The sequence below is a fragment of the Eublepharis macularius genome, chromosome 1, assembly GCF_028583425.1.
Source record: "Eublepharis macularius isolate TG4126 chromosome 1, MPM_Emac_v1.0, whole genome shotgun sequence".
Taxonomy (NCBI): Eukaryota; Metazoa; Chordata; class Lepidosauria; order Squamata; family Eublepharidae; genus Eublepharis; species Eublepharis macularius.
The window spans coordinates 133,952,606-133,968,649 of NC_072790.1; the positions used below are offsets into that span (position 1 = coordinate 133,952,606).

The 16,044-nt window shown below is 41.0% G+C and overlaps 1 protein-coding gene across 1 annotated transcript in view; it reads left to right on the plus strand.

Moving 5' to 3' along the window:
* Positions 1-16,044, plus strand: part of ARID1B (AT-rich interaction domain 1B) — a 599,087-nt gene that overhangs the window by 463,121 nt on the left and 119,922 nt on the right. Inside the window, exon 8 of the mRNA XM_054969949.1 lies at positions 3,572-3,751. Within this exon, the coding sequence (XP_054825924.1) occupies positions 3,572-3,751 (180 nt within the window). The remainder of the gene's footprint in view (positions 1-3,571; positions 3,752-16,044) is intronic.

Consider the following 16,044-nt stretch of genomic DNA (forward strand, 5'->3'; position numbering starts at 1 on the left):
CTGTGATTCAGTATGAATTTAGGTAGATGGTGAGAAGGAGAGCAGGAAGGAATGAGCTGATGTTAGGCTCTCATGGCCCTTCCTTATATGGCTAGAGGTCAGGAAAGAATTTTCCCCCAAGCCAGATTGACCAGGGATCCTGGAGGTTTTTTGCCTTCCTCTGGTCTCAGGGGTGGGGGGTGGGAAGGAGGTAGCTGTGAATTTCCTGCATTGTGCAAGGGGTTGGACTAGATCATCCTGGTGTACCCTTCCAGCCCTATGTTTCTATATGTGACTATGATGAGATTTAAAGGTAATAGCCAGCACCTGAATTAAACTTGGAAACAAGCTTGCAGCCAATGTATCTTTTAAAAAAGAAGAGATATGTTCCCATTGACTAGCTCCTGACAATAATCAGGCTGCTGCATTCTAAATCAGTAGCCGTTTCTGGGATGTCTCCAAGGGCAGCCCAAACAGAGCATGCTATAGTAATTTATCCACAAGGTAACAGAAGCAAGGATCAGCAAGGTCAGGTCAGCTGAGTTTTAAGGAAGGAGAGAGTTGGTGTGATGGAATGGGCTTTTAAATGAAAGGTTTACTAAGGGAAGCACCCAGGAATTGGAAGGGAAAGGGTTAAAATACTGCCTGAAGGGAGAATGATTGGCAGGCTGCTCCCCCCCCCTCCTCTGTGATTGGCCAGTGAGAAGGTTACAATTGGTGCTGACAGAATCCTTGGAGGAGTTGAAGCTTGGAGCCCAACAAGGAGGGTCAGACTAGTAATCCTCTGAGGAAAAAGGAAAAGTTTGCCCTAACTGGGACATCTTTAGATTTCTGGAAGACAGTAGTTGAAGTACTCAAGTGTGAAAGCCAGCACTGATTTACACAGACGAGTTAGAACTGGGGAGAGTTTTGCTGACAGAGAAAGCGGGTATTGAAGGGAGTCTCTCTTTCAGCCACATGATTAGGGTTATGTCTTTTGGAAAAGAATAATTCTTGCCCAGTGTCTAAAAAAGGGGGTTAGTTCTGTACAGGATACCAATCCTGCTTTTTTAATAAACCTGTTGTTTCCTTTTGAATTTTATTTTATTTTTATTTATGTAATTTATGGTCTGCCTTTCTCACTGAGACTCAAGGCGGATTACACAGTGTGAGAGTAGTACAGTCAGTATCAAGGACAATTTCATAAACATTGTCATAGGGTAAATAAATACAAGTTTACAAAGATATAACATTAGCAAGAATCCAATACAGAGTTGAAGAAATGCTGATGCAGAACATAAGCAATTCTAACAATACAGAGTTAAAGAAATGCTGAAACAGACTCAGCCTCTAGTGCCATTTAATTTAAAGATGACGTGGTGTCACAGCTGGCTGAGGCATGCCGCCACCACTCTGGTATAGGTTTCCTCGGAAGGGCTCAGAGCACCCAACTGACCCCTTCTGTTTACTCTTTCCCAGTAGGTTTGATTTATTATGTGACTGAATGAAGCTTGAGGTCCTAGGCAGAATAATAAAGAACTTTATATTGTCGAAGGCTTTCATGGCCAGAGAACGATGTTTGTTGTGGATTTTCTGGGCTGTATCACCGTGGTCTTGGCATTGTAGTTCCTGACGTTTCGCCAGCAGCTGTGACTGGCATTTTCAGAGGTGTAGCACCAAAAGACAGAGATCTCTGAGTGTCAAACTGTGGATAAGATGTTAGCAGGTAATTTATATCTACTCAGTAAGGTGGGTTTGGCCGCTGTGGCCGCCACGGGCTGCTTTCTCGCTGTGGCGGCCGCTGCCCCTACGCAACCACCGCCGGCATTTAATAAATATGATATGCAGAGTTTCCAGAACAAATGGAAATTTCTTAACTCTTCAGATAGACCATTCCATAAAGTGGGGCCACTACAGAAAATGCACATGTATGCACGGAAGTCCTTACACCCACAGAAACACTCCGCTAGATCCAACCCTGTGAGTAGTTTGAAGCAGGGTTGCTATGGAGTCTGGTAGAATTACCATGTTCTCATTTTCCCTCTGTTGATTGAGCATAAAGTCTTAGTGGTACTACTGGCACCATGCTAATATCTGTGATGTACCAGTAACTATGATTTAGGATTGGGCTGCCAGTGATATTACACTGTCACCTGAAATTGCAAACTTTAAATTACACTGTATTAGCTCTCCATATATAATAATCTACAGTGGAAAATTCTCGGGTCCTTTGCATAGAATATGTATTGCTACTATGTCTTTCCACCAAGTGAGGAGTTCTCAGTGGCAGAGAATCACCGAATCCACCTGCTGCCATAATTGATCTCCTTGCAAATAAGAAAATTGTGGGAGAGTTAGCAGCAAGGAAGATGGCTATGCGAGAAGCAGTAACTATGGGATCTTTTTCACCAATTTTTATGGAGTCCCTTCCCAGATAGCAGACGAGACTGGTGCTTTAAGTTCAAATACACATGCACATAGAAGTAAATAATAAAAATGGATTCACGTACACAGAGTCCTAGACAGCTAGTCAGAAGTTGGAATAGAGTGAGGGAGGGGAAGTATATCTACCTATCCTGAAGTCCAGTCCACGAAGGAAGAGAGTAGCTTGAAACGTCCAGCATCCTTGGCCAAGAGAGCAAGAGGCTTAGAGCAACCTCAAGGGAGCAGCACTTCGGATCCAATAAGTGTACACAATTTGAATGGGGCAAGGGTACTACTCTTATAGGGTAAAACGTGCCCTGAGGTGGGAGAATCCTCCCAGCCGTTGGAACAAAGACTCCAACGGTCAGTTCCTGGGAATAAGAAAGGTTTGATTACCTTGATTACTTACTGCTGAAGTGTGTGAAAAAGAATGCAAAGTCTCTCCTGGACCTGCACAAAAGGGGCAGTTTGTTAATGGAGTCCACTGGAGCTGAGTTGATCAATTTAGTTGTGGAATGTACCTTCCCCAGGAATGAATTATAAGAACTTATGAATGCTAATTGATTTCTCCTCAATCATGGGCTGGGGATCTCATCATGGAAGGAAGGAAAGGAATGTGCTAAGTGGGAAGACACTGCAAAGCCTTTCTTGCTCTGGATTTCATTCAGAGCTGAGAGGACTGTCAACTAATCACCACTGGTCACATGCGGCATTCCATGCATGCCTGGGTCTCCCGGGCAGGACCCAGCAACTGCTAGCTGGAATCCCCGTTTGCAAGACAAACTGCTTTTAATCCAGGGATCTTGTGATTTTATATCACCGATATCTATATTAAATAGGGCTGCTCTCTAGAGGGGACTGAAACTGCCACATTAGGGGGGTTATATACCCCCAATAGACATCTGGAGGGTGTCAAACAGCTGGGGACAAGCCTCTTGATCATTCTGGTCAGTAGCACCTGACAGATCTGATCAGGGGAAAGTCCTATAGCCAAGCGACTGGCAGAAGACTTCATTGAAGGTGAAACTCGGAACACCAGACGAGGAGTGGAACTTTTATCTTCTTGCTGCTTGCTGTCTGAGATGTGATTCACACTATCTAGTTTAAATGCCGTTTTTGTAAATAAATATTTGAAGTGTTCATGTGAAAGTTCTTAATTAGTTTCTCCATTGTGTTTCTTTCTTTCTAGGTTTTATGACAGGCATGCAGAGAAACCCTCAATTATCTCAGTATACACCTCAGCAAACTGGACCTTCCATGTCACCACATCCTTCACCTGGGGGCCAAATGCATGCTGGAATTGGTAGCTTTCAACAGAGCAATTCAAGTGGTACTTATGGAACTCAGATAAGCCAGTATGGACCTCAAGGTAAAATAATTAACATATTAAATGACATGATTTTAATCTATCTTGAATTAGTCTTTAAAAAGAGAGCTTATTCTGAAGAAAATGTTATAAAACAAAAAAAATAGCAGGCACGCCTTTTATTTTTGTATGTATAAAGCTTCATTCGTAAATATTTTAGAAATTATTATAAACATTTTTAGATTTTCATTTCTTTATTAAAAATAGCAACTAATTTTGAGACGACATGTTTTTAGGAATATTTCTTTACCCAGGGCTTTTTTTGAGGGGGAACGCTCCGGAACGCCATTCCGGCAGCTCTAGAATCTGCCCATGTGATTCCTTCCTCCTTAAGCCCTCCGGGCTCTGCAGAGGACGCTAAGCTGCTTTGAGTTCATTCTGCTTTCTTGAGTGAGTGAGAGAGAGAGCGCAAGCAAACGCTGCTCGGGCCAGGCACTGGTTCTGCAGAGGAGGCTTAGCTGCTTTGTGGCTTTGAGTTCATTCTGCTTTTTTTACATTCCTCTGTGAGTGAGAGAGAGAGCTGGGGCCTGGCACGGCTCTGCAGAGGAGGTTTAGCTGTTTTGAGTTCATTCTGTTATTTTTTCATTCGTGAGCGAGAGAGAGAGAGTGCAAGCAGAGCTGCTGGGGCCGGCTCTCCAGAGGAGGTTAAGCTGCTTTGAGTTCATTCTGCTTTCATTTCATTCAGGGGTTTCTGTGTATGTGTGTGCTGCTTTAAGTACATTCTGCTTTCTTTTCATAGGGGTGGGTGGGACTGTGCATGTGTGTGTCTGTGTGTGTGTTGCTTTCATTCTTTTGTTGACTAAAGTTGACATTATTATGATTCCCATAGCTTTTGAATGCAGATTGGTTCTGTGTTAGTTAAATATATCAGTTATGGTTATTTGTATCAGTTAAAATATCAGTTATGATTATTCTGGTTTTATGCTAGTAATGGATAGCTGTGTCCAAGTCACAGAAGATTTTCATCAATATATTCATCAGCATGTAGGTGTTCTTGTGTCTTAATAGCTGTAACTCAAATGGTTCTTCCCCACCCTCAGCTGATTAACATCACTGAAATTGCAGTGGACATATGGGTGTTAAGGAAGTTTTTATGGATATTGTTTATCTGGGACATTGGAATATTTATGAGCATTTCACAATGTCACAATGGCTTAGCCATTGGTAAGATAGAGTTGGCAGGCAACAACAAAAAAACCATTTAAAACTAAGTATAAATCTAATGCAAAGTTGAGTATCTAATTTTGAATTTCTCCAGTAAAGCAAAACCCTCCCTGAAAATTTGAAAATTCAATATTAATTAGATTAGGAATTTCAGACTGTGGAATTTTGAGAAAGAATTTTGGATTTTTTTTTCTACACTGGCAGAGGGAATCTGTTAGAATTTAGATTTGTGAGATGGGTTTTGGATTTTTAGAGACCCCCTCCTTCTTGTATATTTTAAAATATGATTCCAAAGAAATGAAATGTTTGGGAAAGGGAATGGAAGATTTCACTTTTTGTAGAGGATACAGAAAGGAAAAAAACCCCTTTCTCATAATAGTGTAATTTTTCTAAGCTTACTAACATTTATCTCGTAGTAATGCATTGTGCTGAATTCCGGGAAGTGGTGTCACTTCTGGGAATGACATCACTTCCAGGAGTGGCATCACTTCCAGAAGTGACATCATCACGCATTTCTGGGAGCGCGTGTGCGTGCTTTGCATGCACACATGTGATAATAGAGTTCCACCACCTCTTTTCCTAGAGAAAAAGCCCTATTAACATTTTTGTAAAAAAAAAGTACAAGCATTTGTTATGCAGTTTCCCTGCTGCTAGCACAGATCAGCGCTCGTTATGTACCCCTTATTACACATTCAGAGTCTGGGAGGTGTATGTAGCCTCTCTCAGTTATTAAGTGTTGGTTTGAGATTGGTAGGAATTGGTAGATCCTTGGATTTGGGCAGGAGGAGATTACTTCTTTCCTAGGAAAGTGAAGGCTTCTGGTTATTTAGTGTTTTTCCCTGGAAAGTGAGAAAATGCTGTCCCGCATGAAAATTCTGAGGAGAGAGGCAAGTTCCTAAATTCTTCCAATTTTACTATCCTTAGATTTTATTGTAATTAACTTACACTGTCGTCTAGGTCCTAGGTTAGCTTTTCTTCCCTTGTGATCTTGCGGGGGGACTTCTGAATTTAATATTCACATGGATTATCAATTCCAGTACAAATTTTTATACATAGATTACTTCAGAAGAATTATTCTAAAAGCGTATTACATAGTGATTAGGTCCATAAATAAATAAATTATATACAGAAGAAATTAAGTGACTTTCTGGCTGGTTCTTACATTCCTTCACACTGAGCTGTAGAAATCATTTGTCATCAGATGTTGAAGAGGATACTAATTAAAATAAAGCATGAGTTGCAAGTAAGGAATTTGTGGAGGTATATCTTCCCCACATTTTGCAACATCCCACTGTGACCTTCAAACCTCCAGTTCTGAAGGGAGTTCTTCAGGACAAAATTGCAGACAGCACAAGGGGTTGCAGGGACTGGAAAGGAACGAATACATGTTACCATCTTCCTTCCAAACTTTTTAGTACTGTTCATTACTCAACTGCTGCAGTTGTAATGGCTACAGCTCAGCACCATTCATTCTAGAGAAATGGTGCCTAAATATATTTTATCATAAAGTATGCTTACCTCCTTTCTGAGTGGGAGCCAGCTGGCAGTCATTGGTGGGGCAGTGTTCATATTTTTAGGTGACAAGGAGATTGTGTGTTTTCAAGAACTAACAGAGTATGTGTCAGCTTAGCTCTTAATGTATGAATGCCAGAATTTGGCAATGCTACAGCTGAGCCTCTAAAACGGGACAGATTTTTTCCTGTAGAACAATAGCCACAACTACTGCATTTAGGAGACAGGCTTGGCTTAGATCCATGTGGTTGTAAAATGATAGCACACTGTCAGAGGAAGAAGTTTGCCTTTTTTATTTCTATCACAGATGGTTCATTTTACTGATAATTCATTGGCAATCAGTGCTTAATTCTGGAAAAGTATGCTGCTTCTGCATTTATTCACCTATTTCTACACCATTCTTCATTTATTTTTAGACCTGTTGTGACAGACTGCACTTCAAAGCAGGTTTCCTAAGTGTAGCAATCAGAGAGCTGAGAAGGAAAGAGTTAACTCTTGCTTGGAACGAAAAGCCTTAATGACAGGCTGCTGTCTTCTCTCTGATTGGTCAGTTAGAACCCAGTTGAAGGGATTACAGTTGGTTTCTGACTGGACTGTTCAGAGAGAGTTTGTGAGTGAGTCTGACAGGGCAGGTCAGACAGTTTCCCCTCTGGAGTGAGGAGAAAAGGAAATTTTTGCCTTAACTGTAACATCACTGTCCTGAAGAAGAATTCTATTTAAGAATTCTTAGTATGAGTGTCAGCAGAAGCTGAAGCCCGCTTGAGACAGACACCATAGAACCGGGAGTGTGTTTTGGCAAGAGTGATTGGGTAGTAGGTTAGGCTTCCTTTCAAGACAAAAGAAGAAGGGTTATATCTTCTTAGGAGAAGATTAATTCCTACCCAGTTTCTAAAGGGAATTTGGCTCTGAGGAGGACCCCCAGGTCTGTTGTGAACAGAAAACAGTTTTAAACTAACTCCAGAAAACCTAAGCTGTCGTAGGAAACTTTGTGAAGAACCATTGTTATTGTAACTAAAGAATTAAGTAAAACACCTCTCACTGCTAAGAACCAAGTACACTAGTGGCTAAAATTGTGGAATCCTTTTGGAAAAGGTGTATTTTTGAAGTTTGATGGCTCATAACACCACTTTTTTGGGGAGTAATACCATAAAATTATATATCAATGGAAAGGTAATTTAATCAATAATGTAATGAAGGAATTAATTCCTTTCATGAAGGAATTTTTTTTAGAACAGTAGTTATAAAGAAGAAAATTGAAACATAAAAAAATGAGTTATACAATAATTCTCACCATGTCAGTTAATACTTAGTTGGGTAACCTTTTGCTTTAATTACGGCCTTACAACGCCTTCCCATGGAGTGAACCAAGTTTTTTAGTTCTGCAGCTGTTATAATATGAAACCACGATTGAGTTATTGCTTCTATTAATTGCGGTTTATTGCTGGGTTGCTTCTCACTAACCAGTTTCTTTAATCGGCTCCATAGATTTTTGATGGGGTTAAGGTCTGGGCTATTCCCAGGCCATTCCAACAGTGGAATATGATTATCTTGAAACCACTTTTTGCACACAGCAGCAACATGACATGGAGCTGAATCTTGTTGAAATATAAATGCTTCCTTATCTTGGAAAAGATCACGTGTGGAAGGCTTCAGTTTGGGCTCAAGTATTTCATTTATGTATTTTGGGGCATTTATATTGCCATTCATCACGCAAATTCTGCCCACACCTTTTGCTGTCATAAAACCTCATATCATAACACTAACTGGGTGTTTTACGGTAGGTGTAATGCAATCAGGATGCAAATCTTCTCCAATTCTTCTTCTCACGTATTTTATGCCATCACTACCAAACAGGGAGATTTGGGTCTCATCACTCCAAATAACACTGCCCCATTGTTCCGCTGTCCAGTTAACATGGGTTTTAGCCCAGTTTAATCTTTTCAACCTTTGTTTGAGAGATAACAATGGTTTTTTTCGTGGAATTCTAGCATTAAGACCAAATTCCTCCAGTTTGCGCCGAACAGTCCTTGCACTCAACTTCACATTGAATTGCGCCATTTCATTCTGTATACACCCCGATGATTTTCGTCTGTCACCTAGGCTCAGTCTCTCAATTCTTTTATCATCCCTTGCTTGTGTGCACCTTTTCCTGCCTTTACCAGTCTGGTTTTGTAGTGACTGAGTTGCCTTATACCTCTTCAAAAATTTAGAAATGCCACCTTTGGTTAAGTTTCTACCAATTTTTCTTCTAATTTTTTCATAACTGTAGCCTTGTTCACTTAATAGTACTATTTTACATCACTTTCTGGGTGACCAGTCAACTCTTTGTGCCATTTCTTTAATTGTATTACATTGAATGGCTACATTCAGATGAAGGAAAGCTACTTCGTATCAGCCTAAGCAAGTTGTGCTTCCTTTCCCTGGTTATTTGGCTATAACATTTGATAGAATACAGATAATTGAACAAACTTTGTTGCATTACATTCTTGATTAAATTATCTTTCCATTGATATATAATTTTATGATATTACTCCAAAAAAAAAAGTGGTGTTATGAGCCATCAAACCTCAAAAATGCACTTTTTCCAAAAGGTTTCCACAATTTTGGCCACTAGTGGATATAAGAAACTAAGCTTCATGGAAACTATTTTGTCTGTTACTCAAATTGTATTCTGTACTACCAACAAAATTTTTCCTCAGCACTTTCTTTCCCTGACTACACTTATTCAATCCCATCTTATTAAATAAAATTATTTCCTCTTGAACGTTATATAGTCTACAGTACTATTTCCAACAAAAAAGAAGAAAGTTCCTGCTTCTTCCCATAAAGTTCCTGGGCTGGGCTAAAAATAGCCAAAATTATATCTGACTGTCAGTGTGGGACTAAAAAGACTGCAAGAGATTAACAAAAATTAAAAAGTATAAAATCAGCATAAAAACAACAAAACAAAATGACAAAGCAGAACAGCAGTTAATATTAAACATGTTGATGCCAACCCATTTTGTCCGCCAGGTATGTTTGAGTTCGAGGTATAGACGGGCTTCCGTGCTGGTCTCCTATTGTGGGGGTGGGGTAGATTGGGAAAAAAAACCTCACTCCAGTTTCCCAATGAAATATTAATATATTCTGCCCATTCCCACCTCATGGAATGTTTTTGGATGGGGACTGAGCAACTTGGGTTACCGCCCAAATGTATTGCTACCATATTTTATGATGTTAATGTTGTTTTATTGTAATTTATATATTCATGTTCTAATCCACTTTGAGCCCGTTTACAGGGAGAGCAGATAAAAAATCCAAATAGTAGTAGTAGTAGTAGTAGTAGTAGTAGTAGTAGTAGTAGTAGTAGTAGTAAATAAGATAAATTGGTATGAAAAGTATACAACCAAACCAGCTTGTTAATATTGTGGATAGACTGTAGTTCTGCACAGTTTGGAATTATAATGAAACAGCCACATACCATTTCACTAAATACCCTGCTTACCACTCAGTCTCCTTTTCTGTGTCATCGCTCAGTCCAGTTTTTAGTAAGAGGGGACTAAGTTGCCAACTGGGTGTGTAATAGAACAATTAGACTTTTATGATGTACCAAAACACTGCACATACTACTGCTACCACATGCTTATTATATCTGTTTGCCTCTAGCCAGTCAGTCTTATTCATCTAAATCAAAAAGCTACCAGTTTACTTCTGAATGCACCACTACCAGCTCTAGTCCTGTCAGGTTCCCATCAGTGGCAATTGTAACCCCCTTCTACCAGTTGTTGGCAATCAGTGGGAGGAGTCAGGCTGCCTGAAGATTGCCTGCTATTGGTGGAGACAGGCCAGGAAAATGGGCAGAAAGACGCTCACATCCCTAGCTGATGACATCACTTCCAGTGTGACTATAGTAAAAATGCTATGTTCCTGGATTCACAATAGAGCCCCACAAAAATATACATGTACAGAGAATTTATTATTTGTGTGTATTTCGTGACACTATTGCTTTAAACTTTTCTTGGGTAGACATTCCAGTTTGAGGACATTTTTCCTGTAGACACCTTTTTCCAGGATGGTGGATATAATTATCGCAATACTTAAAATTCATGTAGAATGCCCATCTTGGTGTCAAAATATGTTTTTGAGGCCATGCACGATTATGTTTGTTGTAAATAGAACCATTTTTCACATTCAGTAAAATTAGAGATTTCATGAAAAATCTTGATTCCAGAATCAAAATCTACAGTAATGAGGTGAAAATCTTTATTGGGCAAAATCTGATAATGATTTGCCAGACAAAATAATGAACCACTTCTTGTATTTTCTGCTTCTTTGAACCCTAAAGAGCTTGCTGAAAAGATCAGATCGCATGATTCTGTCAGCACAGCGAGTAAAATTCTGAGACAAGAGGTGCAAGGTATTGTTTTTAAACTTGGATGACAAATTTTGTGATTTTTTTTGTGCATCAGTCATGAGAGGACACAAAAGTACAAAATTTGCTGCTTAATTTTTTTTCTAACTCTATTTAACATTGGTAAATCTCATATGTTGAACATTCAAGCCTGGCAGGCTAGAAACATAGAGGATGAGGATGAGGATCTTCTTGTTGTTGATAATGACATGAATGATTATACCAGTTCAGCCAAACTGAAACATCAGACCATGCAGCTTACACGTCTCTTCCAAATTATGTATTACAATTACAAACTCTACAAAGGATCAAAGAAAACACTGCTACGCATGATAATTGCCCACAGCATCTATGATGGGTGCAAAAGTAAAGAGTTGGTCATGTCTATGAACCCAATTGGTGTATCTGCCAGCTATCCAGAGTTAATCTGGACTTGCAACCTCCTGGCTGCTTACATGGTGCAGTCATGTGAATTAAACAGCAGTTCACCTTTACACACTTAACCCTGATTGCTCGTGATAATTTTGACTTTGAGGACAGTTCCTCAGTTTGACCTTAATGGACTACCATAGGATTGGCTAGATGCTGCTGCAGGTTCCAGAAATTTTTTCTCTGCACGTATTACCTTTGCATTGTTTCCCCCTATTTTATCTAAAGATTCCTTTATTATATAAGACTTAATAGCTGTCATTGTACACATGGTAGTAATATTTGTTACTTTCCTTCAGTAGATTCAGACACTTCACGTCCTTCATCCTGCTTCACTGTAGCCACTTCTCTGCCCTTTTTTGCCTGTATCACTCAATATTAGTTTTAGTTTTGTATTTGCACCTTGACATGTAGTATATTTCATTTAATTAAAAGACATCTGGAACTTTTGAGTTCAGAAAAAGCCCCTTTCTCCCACCTTCAGTGTTTCTGTTTCACTTGGGGAAAAAATAAAGAAAAGCATTTTTGTTACTAACAAAAACTAAAATAGTGATGTGAGGAAATTATTTGGAGCAACTTTTTCTTAACAATAATATTTTATTCAAAGAACTACAATAAAACACAAAAACAAAAATACAGTACTGCGCACAGTAACTGCTTGCAAGTAATGTTTTGCTCTAAGACAACAATGTTTAATTTAACTTTTGATCCAACATGTTAAATGTTGAGTCTGCCTTACTGAGTAGTCCAAAGAGAAGCACTTTTTTGCAGATCCTGCAGAGATGATAATATTTAAATTGGCTCTCAGAGGCTTATCTGAAGAACTATAGCCAGTGATATGAAACCTTCATTTTCACAGTATGTCCTACTGCAGTTTTATTGGCTCATCCTCTGTGAATTTTTGTACGTTTCAAGTTTCTCTGAAGTGTTAGTTCTGAATGAATACAGTCTCTAATAAGAGTGCTCTTGATATTTATCAGACTTTGCTTAGGTGAGCTATAAACTTGCCCAAGTAGTTGTCTCAGTTTTTTATCAGACAAATCCCTTATCTCCCTTGTTTCTGTTGAGACCCACTGATCTTTGTTTCAGCATTTCACTAATTACTTTTTATTATTAGGTTCAGTGTATTGCTATTGGTCTACATTCCTTTTTAGTTGTCTGTATGTCTGCCCCCCCCCCCAATATTCTTATTTTGGATAAAAATATTTTTATATAGATGCAAGATTGGATTTTTTTCCTGAGTCAGAACATGAAGTAATCAAAATACCTTTCTAAAAAATGCCATTCATTGTCTTTCATGTCCTTTTGGCCAGGTTTATACATATCCTAATTAGTGACTTGTTTGCTGTCTTAGATCTTTGTATGCCATTAAAGGTATTTGAATTTGACATATCCTAATTATTTTCCATACTGGTTTGTTTTATTCAAAGTGTTGTTCCTTCAGTGGAATTCTGATGTGGATAAAACTGTATTTGTTGAATAATATTAGGACAGTGTAGATGTCATACTAGTTTTTAGGTAGCTTAGTATTCCGATGATGATTGCACTTATATACCACTCTTTTAGACAGATTAGTGGCTCACCCAGAACAGTGAACAAGTTAGTGTTATTATTATCCCCACAATACAGCTGGGGAGCTAGGGCTGAGAGGAGTGGCTTACCCAAGGCCACCTACTGAGCTCATGGCAGTAGTTTGCCTGCCATCCCAAAAACTAGGACTGGATATCAAGTCCATCAAGGGAGAATTGGAATATCTATGCTCTACTTTAACTAGCTTAGCTCCAGCTACCTATAGTCCATCCTGAATAAAGAAATAAGGCTGCACCCACTGTTGCTGTAGAATTTGAAAGTGAATAGCTAATAGCTTCAGTTGTTTCCACTTAAGTCTCTATCCTATTCTAACTAGTGATGAACCATCAGGAGTTTTTTAACTGTGAAAGTTAATACCTCAGGAAACTCAGTAACCTTTGCATGCTATACTTAGGGCATGCCTCGACAGAATTTCTGCTTTGTGCCTCCTTCCAGCTCTTCTGTTGTTGTTTCTCCCCCACTATAAATGTTTTTTGCCTGTTGTGGAATGTTTGAATGCTGCCATGAGTATCTTGTGTATCATATCCTGGATCCATGAACCCATAAGAGAAAAGGCACTTGTGCCGCAATACATATATTGAAAAAATTAATATTTTTTCTATACATGGCCTTAAAAAGACAAATAATAAAACAGGCACAGGATCAATGAGCTTGGAATGTTTCAGTGTCTGCTCTATCATGTTGAAAACATTGTTCCTAATGAGCTCTTGTGTTCTACTAGCCCAAGGATTTAGGATCCAGCTCTGAAATCAAATAAGACTTTTACACTTGGAAGGGATTGTATTTATTGTATATAGTTTGAGCATTAGAACTAGGGGCATGTGATTCAGCTTGGGAATAACAACAACAACAACAACAACAACAGTGCACTTATATTCCACTCTTCTAGACAGATTAGTGCCCCACTCAGAGTGGTGAACAAAGTCAGTTTCATTATGCCTAATATATACCCACAAAATAGCTTTTCACAATTATTAATTATCCATATGTATCCAGCATATTCAGATATATCAAATAAACTGATGTTTACATTACTGAATTATCCGGATATATTCAGGAATATCTGAGAACCACATTTTAAAGGGTGCAGCAGCTTGCCCCCCCCCCCCTATTCAGGCCTTCCAGGATTTCCAAGCAACAAGACGAGAGGAAGAGAGGCAGTATTACTATGTGTGTCTATGTCAGCGTTGCATACTTGTGTCCGGGGTCTGAGGCACAGCCCCCGGCCTCAACAAGAGGAAGCAGGGGGAGGCAGCCAGGAGACAGCAGTCCTGCCACCTCAGCCAGCAGCCAGGGCCAGAACCTGCCTACACCAAAGGGAGAGGGCAGAGGCAGGAAGAATTGGGACCCAGCAGCAGCCCAAACAGGGCCCTTACCTGCAAAGGGGGAGAAGCAGCCACAGCAACTCAGAGCCATGCCCCAGCATCCACCCCAGCTTGAAGATGGCAACCTGACTCAGGAGGTGCTCAGAAGCCAGCCCCTCCGGGTGGAGCTGCTGAGGGCACTCTGTGGGAAGAGCTGGGCAGCCAGCCAAGGGGCCACAGCTGGACCCACCTTCCCTAATCAGCTCAGCCAGAGAAGCCCAGTAGCCAGCCAACATGGTGCAGCTGTGGCTGATCCCGGCAGCCCAGCCAGCTACCCCTGCTGCAGCAGCTTGAGACAGCCCAGGGCCACGCCAGGGCTAGAAGGCAGCAGCCTGGCTCAGGAGTTGCTAGAAGCCAAGCCTCTACAGGGGGGGCTGCCGCAGGCATTCTGGGGGAGGAGATGGGTAGCCCCGCCCAGCATTGCCAAGCAGGCAGCACGGAAGCTGGCTAAGGCAGCTCCTTGTGAGCAAGGCCAGGCAAGCTCAGTAGCTCAGAGGCTGGCTGGGGCAGCCCCTTGTGAGCAAGGCCAAGGAGCCCTCAGCTGGGGATGGCTCACACTCAACTCCACCCTGCCAGCTAGGCAAAGGAGCCCAGAAGGGATTAGTGGTTGGAGGGAAACACCTGGGGGAACGCACAGCTGGGCCCGGTCAGGAGAGGGAACAAGCCTGGAAGGAGGGCGGGGTGGAGATAGGAAGCCCTATAAAGGGTGGCTGGGAAGAGCTCTGGGGTGGTGGGTGTGAGTGAGGAGTGATGACGTGGAGTGAGAACGGTGCAATGCAAGAGTGGAGGTTTGGAGGAGAGTTCTGGAAGGAGGGGATGAAGAAGGACACAGGGGGCAAGCAGGCCAGGTTGAGCAGGCCAGCGAGTGGACTGAGAGGGAGTCTGGGTGAGGTATACTGCCCCTCCTTCCACAGAGCAGGGTCCTGCAGCATCCCTGGCCCCCCTATGACGTCAGGAGCAGATTGCCCAGCGCCCCGCCCAGTGGCGGCTGCTGCTAGCCCTGACAACTTGCCTTATACTATTACCAGGTCTTGTTGTGGCGTTAAGTTGCTAGGACGGATGCTAGGATTCTTGGTTTGATGTTGGTTCTGTTGGGCTTGGAACAGCATCCCTTCAGTTTTGTCCTGTTGAGATTCTCTATCAAGGGAGGAGGCTGCATGGGCCATTTTTTCAAGCAAACTCCACCAAAATAGCTAGAAACCTAGTCCTTCCTATCTACTAAAGCCCCCCAGGTTTCAAGAAGATTGGACCCAGGGGCCCAATTCTGTGTGCCACTGAACAAGGAACCCCCAGGCGCTCTCCATTGTTTCCTATGAGGGGAAAATTCCAAAACTTTCCAGGGCAAATAAATTTTAACCAAACACACCAAAAGCCAGACCATTGCAAGCTGAACCAATAAAGCCCAACAGAACCAACACTAAACCAAAGAATCCTAGCAGAACCAAAGTGAAACCAGAGAATTTCAGCAGACTCAAACTGAAACAAGGGAGAGTGTTACAAGCCCACCAGAACCTGTGTCGCTCAAAGAAGCCAAGCAGAATCCAGGGCCAATGCAAACCCAACAGAACCAATTTCAAACCAGAGAATCTCAGAAAAACAAAACGGAGGCAAAGAACACTGTTACAAGTCTGGAAGACCCAGTGTCACTTAAAGATGACAGGCAGAACCCAAGGCTGATTCAAGTCCAACAATGAACATCAAATCACAGAATCCTCATTAGGGCCAAATATATTTGGTAGTCCCAAATAAAACTGAATCCAAATACTAAATCAGATTTTATATCAGGAATACTGAATATTTGTGGTATTCCTGATATCTGCAATATATATATTGCTGCATGCTCCTAT